This window comes from Saccoglossus kowalevskii, chromosome 14, assembly GCF_978046115.1.
Source record: "Saccoglossus kowalevskii chromosome 14, keSacKowa6.1, whole genome shotgun sequence".
Taxonomy (NCBI): domain Eukaryota; kingdom Metazoa; phylum Hemichordata; class Enteropneusta; family Harrimaniidae; genus Saccoglossus; species Saccoglossus kowalevskii.
This window is the reverse complement of record NC_140654.1, coordinates 32,921,144-32,948,801: the sequence shown is the minus strand read 5'-3', so window position 1 is coordinate 32,948,801 and position 27,658 is coordinate 32,921,144. Positions and strand designations below refer to the sequence as shown.

Sequence of the window (27,658 nt, the reverse complement as noted above, 5' to 3'; positions counted from 1 at the left end):
TCTGGTAACAGATGGCGCTGTATTGCTACACAGAATCAATGAAGTGAGGTAGCATTGACGCGTCAATGTTGATACGACATTGTGTCTACCAGCCAATTGCGTTCAGGTGTCGTTGTACTGCCGATCGTTTGCAACGACTGTGAGCAGCGGCTTTCACTGCATATTACACTATTCTACGAGCGTAACCATGGACAGACGCATGTTTTACACAGTTCTTGTCACCTTGGTGATAGTGTGGAAAAGTACAATTGGTAATTGGTAAGTAGACTGTTGTATTAACAGCGTAACTGTGTTGACTGTTTTGCAGACAATCATCATAGTGAACGTGTGCGTATGCCGTAATATACCTTGTATTGATATTCGTTGTATTTATATACAAGGACTTCAAATATGCGAGTAAGCACTGCGATTTTCAACGCGTTTAGCAAATGTCAAATGTCGCTTTTGCTCGTCAGTACTCAATTGTGATGGCGATGCTGTGCGCGCACGCTGTTAAACATGTACAGTTTGCAAACTGAATGCTTGATTGTACGTTTTTCAATTGACATGAATACTTTTTATCGTGATAAAGCTAATTTAACGAGGCTTCACGGAGAACAACAACTGTTTAATATCAACTCAAAAGTGGTGTTAATTATGACATTATATAATTGTTTATATTTAAATAAAAAGCGAAACAAATTTCATCATTAAACCATCTTTAAAATAATACTTTCCTTTATTCATTGTCAAATAGGTTTTCATCAATAACATAAATTTTTATCTAGGGCTGCCTGTGTGCGTGTTGAGAGTAAACAAAACATATAAATAGGCGTCGTGTATAAGGAACGGGTATTTGTCGTTCAATGAAATCATATTGTACAATTAGATTAGTCATTTAATATCCCATCAAATAATTATTCTCGTGTAGAAAATATGATCTCATTACGTTAAATGCATTTCTTAAATTGAATAACTATATTTATAATCTAGTCGACGAAGCCTTCGCGTCTTTCGTCGTGATCTTCGGTTCCACTCAACGTAAATGGCCGGACACTACACACCTTGTGTGATTGAATGGGAGAGACTTCACGGATCGAAACTTGACAAATGTATTACGATAAGCTTTGAAACATGTGCCTATCAAACGACCAAGCTTTGGTACGAACTGTCATCCGACTTTTTATTTATTACTTGATTTATTAATTACTCTATAATTAGGTTCCATTATAAAGTCAGTATCATTAGGTCAATATTTAGAATAAGTTGATGGTACCCCCACTATCTTGTTCGCCAAATCTGATTGGTGGATGATATGCTACCTAATGCCCTCTTTTTACTGTTTAATAATTTCACTTTGACTAATTTGTTGTTCATCAGTTTGAATTTGGCATATTTAATTCCAGCGTGGAGATTAGTGCTGTTATATCTATGGGGGCAGAGATGAAAAGTATCTTCTGTACTCGGCTATTAAAAGGATTTGACACCAATTATGTCAGATCAAAATAGCAAAAAAGCCAGACTGTCAAAGTTGAAAAGTGACGCATCCTTCAGCGGTGATCGATATTATGGGCACGATCGAACAGTCATTTTTGAAACGTTAGAGAATTAAACTTTTAATAATTTACTAGGAACTCGACAAAATGATAAATTTTTCATTGAAACCGTACTTGTCCTGGAACCGATGTTACAAATGTCCCAAGGGTATTAGTTTCCATTCTAAAACGTCACTGAACATAAAAAAACAAATATCTTGAAATGTCCAGAATGCCTTCAACTCATTACGCCCACAGCCACAGTGAGGATAAATTAAAGGTATTTTCATTGTGACTGGGTTCCTGTTCCTACTTCAATTTAAATTAGAGCTGCCAGTCACTTGGTCGCTGTATAAATACCAAATACACATCCATCATTTCAATGTCATTCTGCATATGTTTTGTTTTCAATTAACGTACAGATGCAAGTTCGTGGGAATTCAAAACAAACACAAATATTTGTTTTTTTCGTATTTATTGGTACCATGCTGTTAACATGTCAGTGGTGTACAACAAACGGAATGCACTACAACAATATCACCGTATTAATAATGCAAACATGAACTGTTTTCGTTGCACAAATTGTGAGGTTGTACTTCATTCTCGATGACCTAATTTGATAACACTGTTGTATTATGAACTCTATGTAACTGGTTACAAATTTGGGTTACATTTAAAGAAAACATGCAATTGATTCCATTATTAAGTGCACATTCCCATCCGAGTCCTGTTATAGAGTAATAATTGGCAGTGTGAAGTTCTTTATTTCAATTAATATATATGTAGAAATATTGAATATGCGTTCAGTGGTACGCTAGAGAAAAAAGAAAGCGAGTCCGAAGTCGCTTAATGGCAAATAACATGCACAAACACGCTCATGAGATATTTTCCAGAGCCCGGGATTTCTCAACGTGAGTGATATCATGTTAACTTTGCGCATGCGTGGAATGTGGTACACATAGGTGTACGGTGCTCTCTCTGATGCTGCAGTCGTTGAATTGAATTGAAAAGTGTGTACTCTACACCCTCAGTTTTATCACTTGACCAGCGGCGAGCAGCCTTTCATCTACATTCACGAAATGGAAACCCGTCACAGGAAAACCAAGTACAAAACCGAAGGTACTGGTAAAATCACTGACTATGTGAATAATTCGAAAGATGGTGCAGCGACCACACCCCAGGCCACACCCCAGGCCACACCCAAAGGTAGTGACCCGACAAATGATTTTGAACAGTTTGTCAGAGCGGCTTTAACTAGCTTGAATACAACAGTTAAATCAATGGCATCAGAACAACGCGAACTGTTAGCGAGAATTGATAATATGGAAACCAAACAGATTAACTTTGAACAGTCGCTACAGTTTGAGGCCGATGAGGTGGATTGTTTGCGTATAAGGAATGCAGCCCGTGAAGTGCAGGTGAAAAGTCTCACAAATAAATTTGGTGAGGTTTCTGCCAGTGTTACTAGTCTAATGGAAAGCAAACTGAATACGGAACGCTATACGCGGACATTTAATTTACGATTTGGTGGTATAAAAGAAACCGGTCATGAAAACTGCATTGATATAGTGAATCGTGTAATTGCCGAAGATCTTCACCTCCCCGGAGTTGTCATCGAAAATGCACACCGTGTGGGGTTCGCGAACTCTACTAAGCCACGCCATATTTTGGCCAAATTCCTTTATCGTCCTCAACGATTCAGTGTGATCACTAAAGCAAAGGAGGCTCTGACTAATTCCGACATTTTTGTTACGGACGATTTATGTCGCGCTGACCTAGAAAGGAAAAGGAAGCTGAAACCTATTATGTCCCGGGCGTACGAAGACGATAAGCGTGTCCGATTTAAAAATGGTAAACTCTTCATTGACGGACAATTATACAAGACATAATGTGATAAAGTAACGAAACACTGCTGTAATTAAGGCTTGACATTCCTATCCAAGGGTTGAGTACTTTAAATACTACGCATCTGTGGGAGCACTATGTGGTGAGGTATTCAAATGTCTTTTGTTTGCGTTTGGGTATGGACGCCTACATTTGTATGTTTTTCGTCAGTTTGTGTTATTTGTGTTTTTTCCTTCTCTATTTGTTTTGTTTTTGCCAACAGTACCTATTTCTATTTATGCAAAGTTGTGGGCATTTTAGTGGCTTCAATATATTTTACTTGCCGCATAAATTATGACAATGGGTGATAACTTCAATTTCAAGATGCTTTCCCTCAATATAAGAGGGCTTAAGTCCAACAAAAAACGTAAATCTGTTTTTAAATATCTGCAGGGGTTATGGTTCTCTTTCGAAAATATTTTGACGTCAGTGTCAAGAACTCCGTTGTTGACAAAAGTGGTCGATTTATCTACGTGCATCGTGAAATTGGCGAAAGCCCCTTTCATTTTGTCAATATTTACTCCCCCAATTTGGAGGTCAATCAAATTAACTTCTTCACTGATATTTATAATATAATGAATGAATGTAATGTTACCAGCGAAGACAGAATTATTATTGGTGGGGATTTCAATGTGGTGCTGAATCCAAACATTGACAAAAAGGGGGGGGACTAAAGATGGAGCATGCGCTAAATTAAAAGTCATTATCAATGATTTTGAGCTGCCAGACATCTGGAGAGTTAAACATCCATTTGTTAGGAGATATAGCTGGAGAGGTGGCAGTCCGACCGTTCATAGCCGTTTAGATTATTGGCTTGCTTCTGAGGAGCTCCAAGATTTGGTTGGGACATCTGATATTCTTGCTGCAATTAAATCTGACCATTCCCCCATTACCTTTGCAATTAAAAGTTTGGATCACTGTAAAAGGGGTTGGGGGTACTGGAAAATGAACTCTTCTCTATTAAATGAAGAGGAGTATATTAACGCCTTGGAGCGGGAAAAAAATGGTTGGCGAGAAGAATTCTGGGATATCACGGATAAAAGAAAGAAATGGGAAATTATGAAATACAAAATTAGACAATTCAGTCAAAAGTATTCCAAAGAAAAGGCTAAACTTAGGAGAGAACGCGAATTAAATTTAGAGACAAAAGATCATGATGTAGAATTGTCACTTGATTCCTCAAATGACAGTAAGGTCAGTGAGGAAATCGTAACCAAAATGACTAATATTAAACAATAATTAGATGAAATTGAAAATTTTAAAATGAACGGATTAATGTTACGAGCACAAACTCAGTGGCATGAATACGGGGAAAAAAGTAACAAGTTCTTTTAGCAATTGGAAAAAAGAAATCACACGAAAAAGCATATAAGAAAACTTCGCAAAAATGACGATAGCACGATTACTGATCCAGGAGAAATTCTTAATGAAGCCCTGCATGTCCGATTCGTTAAATAACTTTATGTCTAATTATAAAATGCCCAAATTATCTTTATCGGACCGCGATCTATGCGAAGGCAAACTGTCCTTTCAGGAGTGTTTGTGTGCACTCAAAGAACTGCCAACTGGAACCTCTCCGGGCAATGATGGTATTACTGTTGAATTTTACTTAAAGTTTTGGTCTTGGTTTGGAGAGTTTGTAGTTGACAGTCTGAATGAAGCTCACGAAAAAGGAAAACTTGGTAATTCTCAGAAGCAAGCTGTAATAACTCTGATTGACAAGAAGGGAAAAGACCGTTTAAAGCTGTGCAATTGGCGCCCTATTTCGCTCTTAAATGTTGATTATAAAATCGGATCGAAGGCTCTGGCAAAACGGATATCCAAGGCTCTACCTCACATTATTCACGAGAACCAGACTGCCTACGTTCAGGGGCGTTATATTGGGGAAACGATTCGTACTATTGTGGACGTTTTAGACCACACCAAATATAATAACATTCCCGGCGTTCTTTTATGCATAGATTTCCAGAAGGCGTTTGATTTGATTAATTGGTCTTTTTTTAAATCTGGCGCTCGAGAAATTTAATTTTGGTCCATTCTTCATTCACTGGGTCAGATGTATATATAAAAACATTTCCAGTTGCATTATGAACAACATGGGTTAGCTCTGGTTATTTTAATATCAATAGAGGCACTAGACAAGGAGATCCATTATCGCCTTACCTATTTTTGGTCGTAGTCGAATTTATGGCGATTGCAATTAGAAATGACAATGACATTAAAGGTATTCATATTCACAATGATGTAATCAAATTGGAGCAATATGCGGATGATACCACTGCCCTCTTGCATGATCTAAATTCTGTCAAATCGTTAATTTCCGTTATAAAATGCTTTAGAAAAATGTCTGGTCTTAAAATTAATAATGACAAAACCGAAGCTATGTGGATTGGATCACTTCGTTACAGGAAAGATAAACCATTGGGTATTAAATGGCCTGACACGATACTAGGAATATACATCTCGTACGATGAAATGCGACCAAATGAATTGAATTTTCAAAAAAGAATCGTAGAAGCTGCCGGTTGTTTTAATATTTGGAGATCCAGAAACTTCATGCTTCTAGGAAGAATACAAATTACCAAAACTTATATTGTCTCTAAATTCATGTTTCCCGCCAATTTATTACATGTCCCAAACAATTATGTCAAACAAATGGAAAGCATTATTTTCCGTTTTATTTGGGCTAACAAAAACGAAAAGGTGCGTAGAGATATATTAAATCTGGATCTTGATGGGGTAGGTTTAAGAGCTCCGCACTTGCCAACTATGATTGCATCATCACAAATCATGAAACGACACTTAGTGTCTTACCAGGATTGTTCATATCTCCACAATTATATGCATAAATATGGTGGTTTACAACTATTTTTATTATGTAATTATGATGTTAAATATTATAATGACCTACCAATTTATTATACAGAAATGTTATTTTCCTGGTCACAAGCAAATTCCGGTAGCGAGTCTTGCTTTGTATGGAATAATAGAAATGTACTTATTAATAATAAGCCAATCTTCAACAGAAACATGATGCAAGCTGGAATATGGAATATGGTATTTCCAAGATCTGTTTTACAGTAACGGTGTTAGAGTTCCTTTTGAAATATGGGTACAAAGAGGAGTTAAATTTAATAATGTGTGTCTTTGGGTTGCATTGATCAATATAGCAAAACGAACAAAAATTCTGCAGGCTAATGATCGACAAAGTATCCAACTAACATCTATGCATTCAAATCAAATTTACTGGAAACTTCTGAAACAAAAATATTCTAATTCTGTTGGTAGAATCTGTAGCTATCTTGAAAATAAAAATATTACCTGGGATGAAATATTTCAGCTTCCACATGTCGTAGCAATATATTCAAACACGAAGATTTTTCAGTATAAAATTCTGCACAATTTTCTTGCTACCAATTATTAGTTACACAAATGGAAAATTAAAGATAGTGACAAGTGTAGTTTTTGCAATGTGCATAGTGAAACTGTTTTTCATATATTCTGTGATTGCACCCCTGTAAAATTGTTTTGGGCAGACTTTGTCGAATGGTGGAACAAAACTAGTAATATGCATCTACAGTTGACAAATGATATTATCATTACTGGATCCTCTAATCTTCAGAATATTTTGAATTACATTATAATCATTGCAAAACAATTTATATATGATTGTAGACAAGACGGAAAAGTATCCTCTTTCAGACTATTCATTTGTAAAATTAAAAAAGTGTTTAATTTAGAAAAACTTCTTGACAGATTCAATGACAAAAGTGTCCTATTCAGAAACCGATGGGGACCACTAACGCAATACTTAGCGTATTAGTTTATATTTTTATAAGTAGCTGTTGGCATACAACGTTGGCTGATTTTTTTTTTTTTTTTTTTTTTTGTACTCTATGTATATTTATTTGTTGAATTAAAAAAAAAAAATGTTAACTTTGCTGTTTAAATAATTCTTACATATTGGGTATAGCTGATTTATGCTTTCCAGACTATTGGCCCCAATTACTGCCGAGATATAGTATAATTGAACAGCACGTGGTACCGAACGACCAATTAGAACGTAAAGTATTATAATAATGACATATAGTGACATTACAATATATGAATGGTTAGTGAATGTCTTGCACTCGTGGCAGTTGGCATTGAGCAGTAACGCAGCTGGCGAACTGAAGATTGAAGAGGTTTTCTCACATTAGTGATATACGTATGGTAATGAAGGAGTATAATTTGGTGTTAGGGAATGTTCAGATGTTCGACCGCTACGGAAAATAAATACTTTAGACATTCATATACTGTTTCTAAGTACTATGTGACATTACGTTTATTTTGTTGTACACTATTTAAAATTATATTATGTTTGACATCACGCAAAATTTGATATTTCACAACATGTTAATTCCAATCTATTCACCGATAATATCTGAACATTATCATAGCCCAAATGTCATTTGATTTTGTCTCGGCGTGTATGATTGTTTGATATCACGTCCATCAGTGTTGTCATGACAACTGTTTAATTATTTAATTGTACCCGACTTTCATATTACTTTCGAGGTGTATTCAAACTTCAACCAAGTTCACAATCTTTAAGTGATCGACGTCTGTATTATGAAGTTAATAACAGTTTCGTAAATTACTCGTTAAGTTAAACACATTCACATTTTTAACAATTGGTGTTATTGGCTATAATTGTTATCTTGATATAACACTAATTATTAAACTAAAAGCTCAGAATATGTGGTACGTACTATAAATACAATAAGTGTATATTTATTCAACTCAATACAACCTCAATATAACATTCTGGTGCATGCAACATAATGCTGAATGTTATTTTATAATTATAAACAAATTATAAATAATTAAGCACATTTTCAAGATATTCTGATATGCATTTCAGAGATTGTTCATTTGCAATCTATCGTGGAGTGGCCAGACAATTCGTTAACTATAAAAAATGCAAGATAGACACCGAGAGACAAAAATTATGTAAGGTGTTGGTGCATTCACAGAACATAAAAAAAAATAATTAACTTTTTTATTCGCGCACATTCAGTTTGATTGAACAATAACAATGCTTTGAAAGGTGACTTAGTAATACAAATAGTTTCCCACCTTGTAAATATATTATATATGTACACACATTGTTGACACTATATACACCCGATATATTGCCACTGTTTTATATCACTTCAGGGTTATTTGCACGTTATATGGGTGAACTGAAATGAACCGATGTGAATGTCACTTCATTATTTATGCTTCATTAATTGATTAGCCATGTTATAATGGTGATTCATGTAACGTCATCTCTCTAGAGAATGCGAATAAATTTTACAATTCGGATATTATACTGAGGTTCAAAACTAGAAAAACCGATATATTCGTTGCCACGGTTTCCAGTGACAACATATCTCCGTGCACTAGTTTTCCTGTTTCATTGCACACTTCACTCTGTATTTTTGACTTGATCTCTTTCAAAATTATTGTTACATCTATGATGTTAATGTACACGTAAGAGGATTGTCCAATATTTTCAGACTCGGACATAACGTTTACAATTTGCATGCACACTCACACAAAAGCAGAATGGATTCTCTCAATTCAAGAAACAGAATGTTGTAAAACGACACGTTTCTTATCATTTATTATTCTACTAATTGACATAGATGGATGAAAGTTACACAAGGGGTATTAATTTAACTCGATCAAATAAACAGAAGCACTAAATTGTTGGTTGTACGACATGCAATAACAACCTAAAGTCTGCACAGGCGCAAAAGCTGATAACTGTTCTCGCCGCTACAACGACCAACAATGATTATATCAAGTCACAAAATTTGCGAATCTGATTGGATGATTAAGCGTTTGGTTATCGAATGCAAATTTATTAAAATGAAAAGCTCTGGAAGGGCACATACAATATTTATTTAAATTACCACGCGCACTGCAATGAATAGTTGAAGGAGCTGGTGTTTGTTAGTTGGTTGTTTCTCTTTACTCATATTTAACACAGCATATTTTTCACATAAATACAGCGTGATCATACGCGGGTTATGCATGTCTTCTTGCAATGCTTTATCTAGTATATGCATACATATACTCAGGTCAAAAACAAACTATCGCGTGTATTCAAGTTGGTTTTTCACATTATGAAACTATTGTCTCTGTAAACTCATTTAATCAATTAAATTACAAATTGTACGCCAGCTGAGCTTAACATATGTGCATACATTGACAATGCGACGTTTTACCAAAAGATGCTTAATAATTGAGTATACTAGATTGTCATTTGATATCAAGATCAATTGCTATAATTGCCTTCAACAATTACAGGATTGCAATGTTTTTTACCATTTTTAAAATTTGTTTTAATTTTCTTTGGAATTTCATTTTTTAATTTCAAATTTTACCTCCCAACCAAGCGATTAATGCATGCAATATAAAACACTTGTGGCAGTTTTCATTGAATAGTAACGCAGCTGGTGAACCGAAGATCACATTAGTGATATACGCATGGCAATGAAGAAGATTAATTTGGTGTTAGACAATGTTCGGATGACGTCACCAAACATGGGATTGATCGACCCCTACAGTAAATAAATACTTGAGACATTCATCTATTATCTCTATGTGACATTACGTTTATTCCGTTGTACACTATTTAAAATTATATTATGTTTGACATCACGCATAATTTGATATTTCACAATATGTTAATTCCAATCTATTCACCGATTATATCTGAACATTATCATAGCCCAAATGTCATTTGATTTTGTTTCAGCGTGTATGATTGTTTGATATTACGTTATCAGAGTGTTGTCATGGCGACTGATATATTCACGGCCATTAATTGTACCTGACTTTCATATTACTTTCGAGGTGTATTCAAACTTCAACCAAGTTCACAATCATTCTGCCAATCCTTCTTCAAGAGATTGACATCGGTATTAGAAAGTTAATAACAGTCTTGTAAATTACTCATTGAACATATTCTATATTAATTATTGGTATTATTTGCTATCGTTGTTGTATCCTGATATAACACTTGATTATTCCTGTAATTAAACTAAAAGCTCAGAATACGTGGTACGTATTATCAATACAAATAAGTGTATATTTATTCAACTCAATACAACCTTGAACGCCACATTAACAATCTGGTGCATATATCAACATGCAACACAATGCTGAATGTTATTTTATAATCTATAATAAACAAATTAAATAATTAAGCACATTTTTAAGTTATTCTGATATGCTCGTTCATTTGCTATCAATCGTGGGGTTTGCCGGAGATTCTACCAACAAATTCCTGATTTCAAAATGGTATTATACTTGATTCACCAATCAATCTTAAGTTTGCTTTTGCCTATATTCAGTTTGATTGAACAGCCTGTTGAATTGCTCTCTTTACGACATAACAATGATTTCAAAAGTGACTCGGCAATATAAATATAGTTTCCCACCTTTTAAATATATTATATATTTACATACATTGTTGACACTATAGACACCCGATATATTGCCACGTGACCTAATGTGTCAGGATACGGGTTATTTGCATGTTATATGGGTGAACTGAAATGAACCGATGTGAATGTCACTTCATTATTTATGCATCATTGATTGTTTATCATGTTATAATGGTGATTCATGTAACGTCATCTCTCTAGAGAATGCGAATAAATTTTACAATTCGGATATTATACTGAGGTTCAAAACTAGAAAAACCGATATATTCGTTGCCACGGTTTCCAGTGACAACATATCTCCGTGCACTAGTTTTCCTGTTTCATTGCACACTTCACTCTGTATTTTTGACTTGATCTCTTTCAAAATTATTGTTACATCTATGATGTTAATGTACACGTAAGAGGATTGTCCAATATTTTCAGACTCGGACATAACGTTTACAATTTGCATGCACACTCACACAAAAGCAGAATGGATTCTCTCAATTCAAGAAACAGAATGTTGTAAAACGACACGTTTCTTATCATTTATTATTCTACTAATTGACATAGATGGATGAAAGTTACACAAGGGGTATTAGTTTAACTCGATCAAATAAACAGAAGCACTAAATTGTTGGTTGTACGACATGCAATAACAACCTAAAGTCTGCACAGGCGCAAAAGCTGATAACTGTTCTCGCCGCTACAACGACCAACAATGATTATATCGAGTCACAAAATTTGCGAATCTGATTGGATGATTAGGCGTTTGGTTATCGAATGCAAATTTATTAAAATGAAAAGCTCTGGAAGGGCACATACAATATTTATTTAAATTACCACGCGCACTGCAATGAATAGTTGAAGGAGCTGGTGTTTGTTAGTTGGTTGTTTCTCTTTACACATATTTAACACAGTCTATTTTGCACATAAATACAGCGTGACCATATGCGGGTTATGCATGACTTCTTGCAATGCTTTATCTAGTATATGCATACATATACTCAGGTCAAAAACAAACTATCGCGTGTATTCAAGTAAACTCATTTAATCAATTAAATTACAAATTGTACGCCAGCTGAGCTTAACATATGTGCATACATTGACAATGCGACGTTTTACCAAAAGATGCTTAATAATTGAGTATACTAGATTGTCATTTTATATCAACATCTATTGCTAAATTTGCCTTCAACAATTACAGGATTGCAATGTTTTTTACAATTATTTAAATTTGCTTTAAGTTTTTTTTTTTTTTTTGGAATTTCATATCATTTAAATTTTAAATTTTACCACCAACCAAACAATACAATCATGGAATATATAACACGACACAAAAGTAAGTAAACCATATACGTACTGGCAAGTACAAACAACAGTCAGTTTGTGTTTGGTCATGGGCACCAAAATAAAGAATTGAATTCATTGTTAAAATTGTTATTACTAAGTCAAATTCAACCATATTAAGGACATGTCATTACCATATCGTCGAGTTGAACTTTTCATCATTTTCAAATACCATTGATATTAACATTCTTCAGAGATATCTTCGATACATTGTAAGAACTATTTGAATGATACTTTTGCTTAAAACAAGAAGGGATGTTATATCCTGGCCTTATTATGTATACAGCGCCCTCAATAGGCTAGTCTACAAATATACCCATGATGCATTGTTCTTCTCATCATGGCTGCCTACATGAAATAAATACTGTCCAGGTTAGTTAATCACAATCAAGCCATCCTGTCTTCTATATAATATTGGTGAATATATAACATGGTGGCAGCGGTAAACTGATATGTTAAGACTCTCAACAATATATTATTAACGATTTTGAAGTCAAACAACTGTCAATTTGGAAGCCATAAAGATGACACTACAAGCTCCATTGCCAGCACCTCAGATGGACTGGGAAGCACCCGATATAGTGATAGCCTTTGCTCGATTCCGACAAAAATGCGAATTAACATTCAAAAGTGCACTGAATGATGCCACTGATGAAGAAAAGGCTAGCTATCTATTGTTATGGGCAGGAGAGAAAGGCTTTGATATGTACAACATCTGGAATTTTGATGATGCAGATGACAGGAAGAAGCCTGTCAAAATTTTGGAAAAAATTGTGCAGCATCTTGAACCCAAGTCTAACCACCGCATACATAGGTACCAGTTTCAGGACATGAGACAAGAACCAGAAGAAACAGTGGACAACTTCATGTCAAAATTAAAGAATGTTGCAGCCAAATGCAAATTCGAATCTGACAAAGACATGGAAGAAAGGTTAGTAGATCAACTAACATGGGGTTCATGTCATCCAGATGTTCAAAAGAAATTGATTGGGCGAGATGAGAAGCTTACACTCAAAGATGCGATAGATGTAGCCCGCAGTTTTGAGGCAACAAACAAACAAATGAGATTGCTTGCAAGTAACCAGGACTATTCCTCACCAAATAAATCTGTGAATACAATCAAAAAGTATAGCAAGCCACAAAGCTACAAGCCACAACAACAGACAAAAATATGTAACAATTGTGGGAAAACGCATGACATTTCTGCACGGAAAAATTGTCCTGCGTATGGATCTCAGTGTCACAAGTGTGGAAAAATGAACCACTGGCAATCAGTATGTAAATCATCAAAGAAAATACAAAATCGTCCACCAACACAACGTCGTAATAGACAGCAGATACATGATATGGGGTACAACACAGATATGACAGAAGAAGAAACCCTGACAATAGGAACTATTCATGCAGATGACAACCGAGAGGAAGTGTATACAATACTGCAAATTGAACGTGCTGAACTGACACAGAAAATAAACCTGAAATGCAAAGTTGACACAGGCGCCCAGAGCAATGTACTCCCATTGCGTCTATTTCGTAATATCTTTCCAGATAAAATAGATAGTAAAGGTAACCCCAAACCAAACGCATTACAAGGAACAAACATGATCCTATCCTAACAGTTGGGAACAATAACAATCCCTTGTCAACACAGAGGAAGGAAAATTAACTGTATTTTCTATGTGACAGATGCAACAGGTCCTGCCATCCTAGGCCTAAAAGCATGCAGAGCACTTAACCTAATTTCATTACATTGTGCTATAGAAAGTAAACATACAACGAATGCAGCAAAACAAACTGCATATCAAACGGAACAGAAGAGCCCCAACTACATTGATAGTGACATACCTCTAAAAGATCGTCCCCCGATACGAGACAAGGAACATCTACTACAGATGTATCCAGACTGCTTCGATGATGTAGTCGGATGTTTTGAAAACTATACCTACCACATTACTTTAGACCCAAAAGTACCACCTGTAGTACATGCAGCTCGTCGAATACCAATAGAGCTCAGAGACAGACTCAAAACAGAACTGAGATGGAAAACAAAAATATAATTACCAAAGTTAACCAACCTACTGATTGGGTCAATTCGCTTGTCATTCGAGAGAAAGAAAATGGCAGATTACGACTGTGCTTGGATCCCAAAGACTTGAACACTGCAATCAAGCGGGAACACCACCTTACACCAACACTTGAAGAAATCACACATAAGCTGACTGGTACAAAATTGTTCAGTAAACTCGATGCTCGGAACGGATATTGGAATGTTAAACTAGATGAAGAGTCATCAGTACTAACAACATTCAACACTCCATTTGGTCGGTACAGATTTCTACGAATGCCATTTGGACTCCGCATGAGTCAAGACGTTTTCCAGTTCAAAGTTGACAAAGCATATCGCAACTGCAAAGGAGCCATAGGCATAGCAGATGACATACAAGTATACGGTTCAAATGAAACAGACCATGACTTACATCTACATGAAGCTATGGAAGACACCAGACGGGCAGGCATAAAACTAAACAGAGATAAATGTCACATAAAAAGCAGAGAATGCAATTTCTATGGTATGCTATACACCGCTGAAGGAGTTAAACCAAGTCCAGACAAAGTCAGAGCCATAGAAATGATGCAGCCTCCAAATGACAAGAAAGAACTGCGAACATTTCTTGGTCTTGTTACATACATGGGTCCATTCATACCCAAGCTGTCAGACCACACAGCATCACTGAGAGAACTCATCAAAGACAACTCAGAATTCGTTTGGACGCCAACACACACAAAGAGTTTCGACAAAATAAAGAGCCTTATCAGCGCCGAGATAACACTCGCATACTATAACCAAAAGAAACCAGTCATTCTTGAAGTTGACGCTTCATCCAAGGGCATATGAGCAGTGCGACTACAAGACAACAGACCAATCGCCTTCGCATCTAAAGCACTGACACCAGCCGAAACCCGATACGCAAATATCGAACGCGAACTACTTGCTGTAATATATGGATGTGAAAAGTTTCACACCTATCTATATGGGCGACCCTTCTGTGTCGAGAGTGATCACCGTCCACTTGAGCAGATTCACAGGAAAACTTAACCAAATCACCACCACGACTACAGCGAATGTTACTACGCTTACAACCATATGATTTTGACATCAGATATAAACCCGGAAAACAAATGCTTCTGGCTGATGCACTATCGGAAGATATGGAAGTGAAGATTCACCACCTGGTAAGCATCACACCAGTAAAGCTATCAATGATCCGAGAAGAAACAAGCAAAGACCCAACCCTTCAGTTATTGATACAACAAATCATATAAGGTTGGCCAGACAGCATCAAGAAAGTACTATCAGTTCTACGACCATACTGGTCAGTACGTGACGACATATCCATTGAGGATGGCACAGTTCTGACAGGTAGCAGAATACTCATTCCCACAGCATTGAGAGATGACATCTTACAACAAATACACAAAGGTCATCTTGGAATGGAGAAATGCAAACTGAGAGCAAAATCCAGTGTCTACTGGCCAGGAATCTACAAGGACATAGACAATCTTGTCGCAAATTGCACCTCGTGTCAGAAATTTCACAACTTGCAGCAGAAAGAGCCAATAATTCCTACAGAAGCCCCACCAAGTCCGTGGCACACTGTTGGAGCTGATTTATTCTACACCAATAACACTTGGTATCTCATTATCGCAAACTATTACTCAAAATTCCCATTCATACGAAAACTAGAAAACCTTCGAGCAAGTACAATAATCCGACTAACTAAGGTATTATTTGCAGAACAAGGCATACCAGAATCCTTTATCTGTGACAACGGTTCACAATTCACGTCAAGAGACTTTAGAAATCTAGCTAATCAGTATGGTTTTGAAATTATAACCTCTTCACCATACTACTCAAAGGGCCATGGATTCATTGAGCGCCACATCCAAACAGTGGAGAAAATACTCAACAAATGCAAAGAATCGGGAGATGATCCAAACTTAGCTTTATTATCACTACGCACTACACCACTAAAATCCAACGTACCCTCACCTGCAGAATTACTGAATGGCAGAATCTACAAAACTACATTACCAAATAAAATCCATCCAACACGAAATCAGGAAGATATATGCCACTATCTCACCTCACAACAAGAAATACAAACCCACCACTACAATCAGCATGCCAGACAACTGCCTGAGCTGTTCGTCGGACAACAAGTTCATGTCCAGAGTCCCATCAATAAGACATGGTCTCCAGCAAAGATAATAAACACAGCTAACACACCAAGGTCATATGAGGTAGAGACGGGAAGCCAGTTTCGCAGAAACAGAGTCCACATACGCCAACAGCAGTCAAATGTTCACCTGACGCCTAAGAAACAAATATTAACACCATTAGACTGTAAACAAGCATTGCTTGCAAATAAAACCACTCAACAATCATTGCCTAATAGGGAACCATCTAAATCAACAAGATCTAGGAGTAATATACAGATGCCATCACGATTCATAGACTTTGTTTCTAAATAATGTTCGAACTGAACCTTGTTAACTTTTACAGTTTCGCTTGAGTGTTAATATTAATTAGTTACTTATTCAAGTTCATTGAATTCATTGTTAAAATTGTGATTACTAAGTCAAATTCAACCATATTAAGGACATGTATTACCATATCGTCGAGTTGAACTTTTCATCATTTTCAAATACCATTGATATTAACATTCTTCAGAGATATCTTCGATACATTGTAAGAACTATTTGAATGATACTTTTGCTTAAAACAAGAAGGGATGTTATATCCTGGCCTTATTATGTATACATCGCCCTCAATAGGCTAGTCTACAAATATACCCATGATGCATTGTTCTTCTCATCATGGTTGCCTACATAAAATAAATACTGTCCAGGTTAATTAATCACAATCAAGCCACCCTGTCTTCTATATAATATTGGTGAACATATAACAGACACCCCAAAAAATGTTTCAGCCTAACGATTTTTATTCCTTTTTTTCTATCTGCAAAGTCCAAATTACTAACCGCTTCGCGCTAATGTAATTCATGCACTCTGACCAAAAGTATTGTGCTATATTCGATAACGACACGTTTCCTTTATTAAACACACGGCCAGTAAAATGGGGCACGTGACCAAAAGAGTGTAATTTGTTACATAATTAATTAATTACACCTAATTAATGTGAGACCCTCTATGATTACAATGTGCTTTGTTTTAGTGGCATGTCAGGAAATCTGGCTATGCTGGAGAACTTGAAAACCAACTATAGCAAGGAGATTCGACCATATGAAGGCGGTAAGTACGGGAAAATTTAAGCAAACATAGTCAGTTGGGTCACATGTTCGATATTTATGTTGTTTATTGCCGCACTGACACACGTTGGTATTGCATTTCCACACACTGGTGTGAGTATGTAATATTACATGAATATTACACGTTTTACATGAATAATTAGGCAGGCCCCTTACTGTGATAGATTTCTGATATATTATGAGTTTAACATTCGTCACCCTGAAATGGTTGTAAATTATTTGTGTACAAAGTCACGTTACAAGTAGTGTACCCTAGTGCAATATATTTATTATTATACATCTGTCACCGTAACGCCATGAGTTGCAGCGTGTCGTAATTTTGCGGTATTTTACGGGGTATTTCCATCCTACCATATCCTCGGGGCGGACATCCTTGGAAGGAAAAGATGTATAATAATGAGGTTATTACGAGGATATCTCAAAGTATGCACTCAGACAGTACACTGCCCCATCGACCTCCGCTGCACGTCGGTCGATACTCCAGCTGTATTGTCTTTGTGCATACTTTGAGGTATCCTCGTAATAACCTCATATTAACACATGTCCGTGGTTTTCGAGTATTAGTAAATGAAAACGCAGAAAACAAGTAATGCACAAATTCATCTTGAAATGTGTCGTAAATTTTGAAAAAAAATCGCAATTTACTTCATTTACTGATGACATAAAGCATAGATGGTGCACATCATTCACGGTATTGTGTTTCAATGTGCATATCTCTCGTTGATATATATTCACACTAAACATGGCGGATATGCATAATAAACATCAGTCTGTGTGTGCTCGAACATGACGCGAAGATACGGCCCATGACGTCACGAGTGATATATACTGTGGAATACTTTATTTTTGCTGGAATTAATTTTCGCTGAAAAGGCTTTTTGAGCGTTTTGCTTGGAATTTATTTTCACTGATTTTTGATGAGTTTGAAATATAGGAAAAAAAAGTATATTCGCTGGATTTTATTTTCACGGAGTCATCCCTTCAGCGAAAATAGCGAAAATAAAGTATTCTTCAGTATATCAGATGACGACCGAACAGTGATATCGGATGATAATAAACAATATTACAATCGATTATACCTATAAATATGAATGTTTTTCTGTTCTGTGTCCGTGTCATTATTTTTACAGAGAAGACTTTGGAAGTAAAATGTGCATTGTCTATATCAACGTTTAGCACCGTAGATGCATCTAGTATGGTAGGTTTATTTATTTTTTTATTGCATTTTTTATGACACTTTGGGAGGAGGGATAGCCTAAATTAAATATGGAAATGTCATGTATTGTTTACACATAACGCATCATTCATTAACATAATAGACATAACGCTATAGATGCTGGTATCCTTTTATACATAACATTTGCTGCTTGAACGACTTTGCACGACTTTATGTTCATTGTAATATGATATTTTATATTGAGTATTTTAATTAATTTTGTTCCCAGTAGTAGGTTGTCCGACTCAACCGAGCATATCAAACTAATAATTATATTTTGTTAGTATTGCATGCACATGTCGATTACACATAATACATTTCGTAATATTACACCGTTTCAATAACGGTAACTGTTATTATACTAATTCGGTTGTTGTACTATGCAGAGTGTGTCATAGTTTCTAATAAATTTATATGTTGTTTTTATGTCACACATAACTATACCATACGAAGTTTCGAGGTAGAAGCCTAGTCATAATTTTTGAAAAATAAATCGGATGACAATGATCATTAGTTTATTATGTACAATCATGAAGCTAATGTCCCATGGTACAATGAAATAGCATTAATTTGTGTATTACAGTTATGCTTTTTGAGAAACCTGTCCTAATATTGCTATTTTTAGAACAATTCCATAGAACAAAATGTTAAAGAAAAATTGCATTTCTTGACACTTTTTAAAACCCAGATTTTTTAAATACTCAGAACAACAAAAGTACTCCATCATTAACAATATATTATTTGTTCAACCTATGTCACCAGGCTAGATTTTGAGATATTACATACTATCTCTGCCATAGGAACCTGTGATAAAAGTGTTATAATAGTGCCAAATTGGTGACTTTACTCTAAAAGATAACCATCAATTTCTCGAAAAAAAGGCTGGTGACCCCCAACTTATTTTAGGTCAATATCCTTATATTGCCTTGGAGTACAATGTATTGCAAAATGAATACATTCTGTGATCTTTAATTTATGAGTAGGCTTCTACCTTAAAGATGAAAATTTATGTTAATACGTTCGTGGCAACATTGCTCACAGAAGGCCTAGTATTCCACTCATTACACTGTGATGGGAGTTCGTTTCGCTCAGTTCTCGTTGTACCTGCTCTGAATTATTAGTATTATCATATTGATAGGATTATGCTGTGACGTTTTATTTGCGACAAGTCTGGCGTGATCCTCGTTTGCAGTCCAACGCGGAGGGCGCTCTAATTTTCCAGTCCGAGGCTGTTGAGCAAATCTGGACCCCGTTGATTATATTCCCGGGTGAAAAGGACGGGAAACTGCACGACCTCGCTGATGAGAATCAGTATCTACAAATATGGCCGAATGGTACAGTTGTTTTAACAATGAGGTAATGATCAGTGATACCAAATGATATTTTTATAATTAGAGAGCCAACATTAGAGACTAAATTTCTACATGGATAACGCAAAATTATTTCAGTTTGTCAATCTCCATGCAGAATTTGTGTTGCTTGCCCTACTTCACTGTACATGTCTATCCATTGAATGTTTTTGAGCTACTACTATCACTGTGACTGTGAATGTGTTTGTGTCACAAAGGGTGGTTACCTCCTTTCGTGTACATATGATTGCTTGATAACCTGGCAGGTGTTATGGGTAAGTACGATCAAGGTATGTGAGGTTGGAGGATTTATTTCGGCTGTATATGTTTCTATTGTGGAGGATTTGGCTGAGAGTGGAATACGCATGTGCGTTCTGAATTTAACGGAGAAATGCGTATATTTTCAAATGTTTGCATGTTCATGAAAAAACAAAACTGGATACTTTGTATAACTTCGCGAACGGAATAACAAAATAACAACTCTTTTGGGGATAAAGTGTGGCTTGTTCAGAAATAAGTCACCGTTTATCTAAAAAGTCTATCAATCTATCAAAAAAGTAGAGTGACGGAATTTTTATTTAAAAAAAGGGATGTTCTCAATTTCGCACAACAATCGTATGTGCTACTAATACCAGCCACTTGCCCCCGTGTGTATATTATGCTACCTATTTAACTAAGCTTTATCTAGAATATTTATTGGCAATTACTTGTATACGTCTGGTTAATATTGGTTGTATGTTGCGTGGGAAAATAAGGTGTAACTTTATGTATGATATGATATAATAGATGTAACAGAATATGTTATGCATCTAATCCCAAACTAATATTTCCTTATTAATATATCTATGAATCTCATGACCCTTGGCCATTATGTTTCTTCTTTTCTTACAGACTGACTTTGACACTCATTTGTCACATGAAAACTGACAATTTCCCCATGGATAAACAGGAATGCCCACTCTCTTTGCAAAGCTGTGAGTATTATAACCTGAATACTGATTGTTTCCTCGTGGATAAACACTCATTTAACAAAGTTGTGGGTATTATAACCTGAATACTGATTGTTTCCTCGTGGATAAACACTCATTTAACATATGTACTGCAGTTTATTTTGATTCGTTCCTGAAATCAAAATCGGTATTTCCACAACCCATATGCAAATGAGGTCTGAGAGCAAACAAAGTAGTCCCTTCAGGAGTACAGTTTTTCGGAATAAACAATATTTAGAAGTACGATATTTTCCCCTTGGGGTACATGAATATACTTGCCGAGTGAAATGAAATTTGAACAACAGTAATGGTACTTTTAGACAGTCACTTATTTTGGCCCAAACTAATTTGCATATCACCCATGCAATAATGTTTTCGGTATGTTCACGGTCAATATGCAAATGAACATGGTATTTTCATTGGCTACCGAACTATTTTTACTTTGTAAACACATTTTCGTCTGCTATTTTTATCCAGTTCAAATTGTCCAACAAAATTTTTGGCATGTCAGGTCTACATCACATGGAATACTACGATTGGGAGAACTTAATGTATATTGACCACCTGGAAACTGAGTTTTATAAACCTTGAAGGGCTCTCAGAAGATCCACCAGCAGTAAAATCAGCGATTACTATGCAGCCGCAACCATCAACACCGAGATACCAGGTTTCTGCTGGTGACGTTGCGGCGTTACTCAGTTCCAAATAAAAATTACCAACGCCAAAAGAGCAACATTTTAACCGGTAATCAAGACTCAGTCAATCCACGACCAGCAAGCAACATCACACACGAAGTTGTAGCGTGCAGCTAAGCGACAACCGCTGTCGACAAAAGTCATCCCGTCTGTGGAGTACCGCAGTTGCACGGCATGTTTGCCAATGCACAGTTCTGTGGCGGAACTTTTAACTTCAACATAAACTGTGTATCATAGTCGTCCAGTTCAAGTTCTGGTTCTGCCGTGGTCCCAACTAAACGTCAACGAGTTATTTATTCGGACAGTGACTCAGATTAGACGTCTGATTATTTTAATTTCAAACAAACAATGACTCGCGTTCTCCGGGCGCGTTCTACACTGACACGGGCTGCTAGGGCGTAACACTTACATTGGAACATATTAATGGGCAATGGGGTTCCCCGACCTAAATTCCATCCCGGTTTGCATGTTCTTTCTTTAATACGAAATAATCAAGTATGGAACATATGTAATAATAACAGAACCCCACACCCTCCCCGTGGCTTTCGTTGCGTATGGAAGTTATTTTCACTCGAGATGCGGTGTATTCTGCTGTACTTTCACGAGCGAAGCGAGTGAAAGTACGGCCGCAGGATACACCGCATCACTCGTGAAAATAACTTCCATACGCAACGAAAGCCACGGGGAGGGTGTGGGATTCTGTCATATTATAACCTGAATACTGATTGTTTCCTCGTGGATAAACACTCATTTAACAAAGCTGTTAGTATTATAACCTGAACATTGGGAGGTTTCCCATAAATAAACAAGAATGCCCACTCACTTTACTTACGTAATATAACTATGGTTTTATATAACTGTCAGTTTTTCCATACATTAACAGAAATGCAAATTGCATACATGATTGTTACATTCAGTAGTTATTTTAACAAGACCGTCTTCTCTGAACGTCTTCTCTGAACGTCTTCGCTGAATGTCTTCTCTGAACGTCTTCTCTGAACGTCTTCTCTGAACGTCTTCGCTGAATGTCTTCTCTGAACGTCTTCGCTAACCACGACCTGTGCATTCAGCCATCGTCTCACAACTATCCATTCATAGAACTGTATTGTCCTTCTCGGCGATTCAACGTCCCGCCATGCATGTATTTTACTACGATTCGATATCATTTATTCGTTTTACTGATTTCAAAAATATGGTTGAACTATTTTTGAAGTTCAAAGAGCAGTAAGTATTTAAAATTTAACTTTGAATGCATGTGTATGTGATTTGTTTTAGTGTCTTATCCTGCAACGGAGCTGGAACTTATATGGGATCGTGTGATTATGAGAAAAGATATTCATGTACCCTCGTTTACATTGGGTGTCCCTGTAACGGAGTCATGTGAGAGTGAAGAGTTCAATCTAGGTACGTAAATATGGTATTAGACGCACTACCAGTTAAGTAGACTTCTCTTCAAGTTGTTTGTTTGTTTGTTTTTTGTGATTTAATCAATAAAATACAATATTATGTGAGTGTATAAATAGCGAATGCCGAGTTTCCGCGAAGCAAACAATATACTAGTAGTACAGAAGATAATATTTGGTAGTCGTAGTCCTAAATAACTATTAAAAATAGCTAGACGTTTCTAGCAGTGGCTCTTTATCGATAGCTTAGAAGAAAATGGTAGTACTAGTAGTACATGTACATGAGTGTGCAACGTTACAGTGATCGTTATCGTTTGTAAACACTTTATTATGACTTTGCGTCTACCTTCACAGTTGAAATGTCGTGTCTGAATGTCGTTTTCCCACTAAAAAGATACATCACTCAATTTCTGCTGCAAATTTACCTGACAAGTACGCTGGTAGTTTTCTTGTCGTGGATATCATTCTGGATCAACTCTCGTTCTGAGCCGGCTCGAATTACACTTGGTATGACGTCGGTGTTGACATTAAGTACCGAGATCACTGGTGTCCAGGCAGCCATGGCAGTTTCATCTAACGCTTCCGTAAGTTGCTTCATGTTCCAATTGTTCTTCATAGACTGTATCTACAAGCACTGGAAGAACAATTGTATTATTTTTCAAATGAATTTCGTTTGTAGGCCATTGACGTGTGGTTGGCTATGTGTCTCATATTTGTATTCGCTGTCTTGATTGAATTTGCTGTGCTGAATCATGGAAACACAAAGCTGGCACGTATGTCACGTGTAAATTGCCCACAGCAGCCAAAGGTAAGAAGTCAATAGACAGCTAGTGCAAACCAGACTTTCAACACCCATACACTCAAAAAATAAAACATACACTAAAATAAATAATGTCTTTCTGTTGGAAAAGCTCTGCCTAACCTCGCTATGGCAAAGTTGTCCTCCATGGAAATGTATAAAGCTATAACGCTGCGTGACTTGGGCCCAATTTACACAACTACTGCCTACTGTTTTCGCACAGAAATTTAACTTATATATAGTTAGTTGTTTTTGCGCTCAATATTTTTTTCTTTAAACAAATTGTCAAACAATATGAAACACATAAAAATCCAAATGTACGTCTATTACGTCTAACCCATGTCTACCCCATTTCCCATGGACGTGCTTTCTGTCTTAGTCTGTCTATTTTAGCTGTTCATATTAGGTAATTTTTAGTTGCCGTCTGTCTTCCATCCCGCGTTCTCATCTGTCAACAATTGCGGGAAAATATTTCCTGACATTGTCAGTAATCCAATATTTTTAGCGAATGGTTTTGTGATTTTAATAGAAAATTACATTTTCGACTTCTTTTTAAAACACTTCGTGATGATATAATTAATTCTCGAATTTTAACGGTTTTCTTTTTGTCATTTTTGGTGAAAATGCATTATTTGAACTTTTAAAAACCGTTATTCAATTGAAAATATTTGCCTTTTTTAGTCTTTATAACTCAGGGGATCCCTGTAACGATTCAAGTATTACTGAAAGCTTTTTGGACAATAATGATATTCCAATGCTCAATCAGAAAACTCGAGAGATTTGTCAGGAGGAAATTACTGTTCAGGAGGGGCTCAATGCACTAAATAGCATGAACAAAAATAGAACTCCAGCAATGATGGTCTGACCGTTGAATGTTATCTAGTTTTTTGGCCTTTATTATGACCCTATGTAGTTAAATCACTAAATTGTGCAACAATTAAAGGGAATATGTCTAACAGTCAGTCACAGGGGGTAATTACACTTATAGAAAAGGCAGGCAAGGATAAAAGACATATAGGTAATTGGAGGCCAATAACATTACTTAATGTTGATTATAAGATTGCTGCTAGATGCATTGCTAAACGCCTAGAACATACTCTGGATAAATTAATCAATGAAGGTCAAACAGCATTTATTAAGAATAGGTCAATTAGTGACTGTGTTCGTGTCATTGAGGGAATTATGGAATACATAAAAAAATTATAATAAAAATAGGGTGCTCTTAGCTATTGATTTCCAAAAAGCCTTTGATAGCCTTGAATGGCATTTCATGTTCAGTTGTCTACGTAAATTCAACTTTGGCCCCTCTTTGTTAGGTTGGGTACATGCCTTTCATTCAAATCCATCTAGTTGTGTTACGAATAGAGGTCAGTCAACATGTTATTTTTACTTTTCTGGGGGAGTCAGACAGGGGTTCATCTATCACCCGTATTGTTCATTCTATCATTAGAAACGCTTTTGAAAAAGCTGCAATATGATAATGGAATCAGGGGGATTAATATTGGTGGTTTTGAAATAAAACATTCTGCGTATGCTGTTTTATGTCAGACCTTCGAACTGCTGAGAACCTCCTCACTCTTCTTCACCAATTCTTACTTTTGTCAGGTTTAAAAATTAATTATTATAAGACTGAAGCAATGTGGCTAGGAAATTGGAGGCAACGGAAAAAATACCCCGTTTGGAGTAAAATGGCCTATGTCACCTATCAGGGTTGTGGGTGTTTACTTTCTTACTACTCTACAGATGCATATCTAATTCCTCCAATTAATTTGCGGCTTTTTCAAAGTAAGATTGGTATAATTTTCAATTGCATTAACTGCGATTCATTTTATAAATCAATCTTTTAGCGCCATTACAGACGCCTTTTGTGTGTTTAAATGTCTTATTTTAGTACGTTTTCTCGTTTTTGTGTGTAGTTTATGGCCTGTGTACCTGAAATAAAGAAATAATAACAATAAAAGTCTTGAAACCATTAAAAACTTCTAGAATATGCGAAACCTCACATTAATTAGTAAAATACAAATCATTAAATCTGTTTTTATACCCAAATTAACTGGGTTAAAAGGTATTTGTCATCATATTTTCATCCATGGAAACGGTTTCTAGATCATTATTTAAAACTACTGTGGGGGGGGGAACAACTAATTTGTAGATACTTTCTCAATGATTGCACTACATATTACATTACCACCGTTTTATTGTACAGAGATTATATGGAATAATACAAACATTCTTATTCAAAATAAAAGTATATTTTATTCAGATTTACTGGATCTAGGAATTGTTTATATAGCTGATATCTTTAAGTTTAAAAAATTGGAATGACTTAAATAAACCGCATTAAGTTTTACGATGGCAGGGTCTCATTGACTTAATTACTATGCCTTGGAAGGCATGAGAAGCTTACGTCACGTGCATACTCCGTTGAGACAATATCGTCGGCTTATTAACTTCTTTTGTGACCTTTCATTTTATTCTTCAACCAGAGTTGATGAAATCACTACTTATATTCTCATCAATGATTAGATGAACATATGTGTTAAAACACTTATAATAGAATGTAAACAAAGCCAAGGTCGTTTGTTTACCTAATATATGATGTGTATGTAACTTTACATTCCCTTATCATTGCACGGCTCTGCTGAAACGAGCTTTTTCGACCATCAGGCCGTTTTTTTACTAGTTTGCTGCTTTCTAGTTTTGATGATGTTTGTTTTTATTTTGACTCTCTATTTTTTCGCATTTTCCTCTTCCTCGTAGGAAAACAATAAACCTGTGAGTGGCGTTGTGGTAGAGATGGAAATAGAGGAGAGTCAAGAGAAAGACAAGCAGCAAACATACGTGGGATATCGAGCAGGTCGGACACAGAGATTTAAAAGATTCTTCCGTGTTGAAGAGCCAGATGATCTTGATCGAATTTCACGCGTTATGTTTCCCACACTATTTGTCATATTTACTGCTATTTACTGGGCAAGCTACCTAATGGAATCATGAGTTTTACAATCACGATTCAGATGTAATGTTATCATGCGATATGCCATGCCAACTTATTAGAGATATCTTAGCAGTGGCAGGTGCATTTAGCATTAATATTCATTTAATAACTATACCATCTTTAGACAACACGAGTATGTGGTTTATTTGAATATATCTTGGATGCAGTCATACTGTATCAATCACTAGTACTGTATCAATCACTAGTACTGTATCAATCACTAACAACACAACCATTGTTCAGTTCTGTAGGTCCAGCACTCTGTAATACTGTTTTTCGATTCATTGTCGTTTTGATTGACATTGATATTTGATTGACTATATGACTACTCACATCACTAACACGATATTTTTAAGTCAAACACTCTGTAATACTGTTTTTCGATTCATTGTCGTTTTGATTGACATTGATATTTGATTGACTATATGACTACTCACATCACTAACACGATATTTTTAAGTCAAACACGTCACATAACAACAGCATGAATTCATAAATGACACAGAGCATCAGGAAAGATCTGCCATTGTGGCAAGCAGTTATAAATAATTATAGTAATTGGAATTAATCTGTCGTCGTTCTATTGTATGTGTGTTCGAGCAGTCTAATTATTGTACAATCAATCGATGTCAATGCATGTGTTAGATTATTAAAATAACATATGTATTACGTAA

General features: G+C 35.9%; 1 protein-coding gene across 1 annotated transcript; it reads left to right on the top strand.

The window, feature by feature from the left end:
- The first annotated feature begins 104 nt into the window (after positions 1 to 104).
- Positions 105 to 27,658, top strand: LOC102803555 (glycine receptor subunit alpha-2-like). Its single transcript, XM_006823604.3, has 9 exons — positions 105 to 258; positions 17,445 to 17,521; positions 18,669 to 18,736; positions 19,893 to 20,110; positions 20,995 to 21,077; positions 23,063 to 23,191; positions 23,545 to 23,774; positions 23,870 to 23,998; positions 26,750 to 27,658. Exons 1-9 carry the CDS (start codon positions 188 to 190, stop codon positions 26,981 to 26,983), a joined length of 1,239 nt encoding a protein of 412 aa, XP_006823667.3. The 5' UTR covers positions 105 to 187; the 3' UTR covers positions 26,984 to 27,658.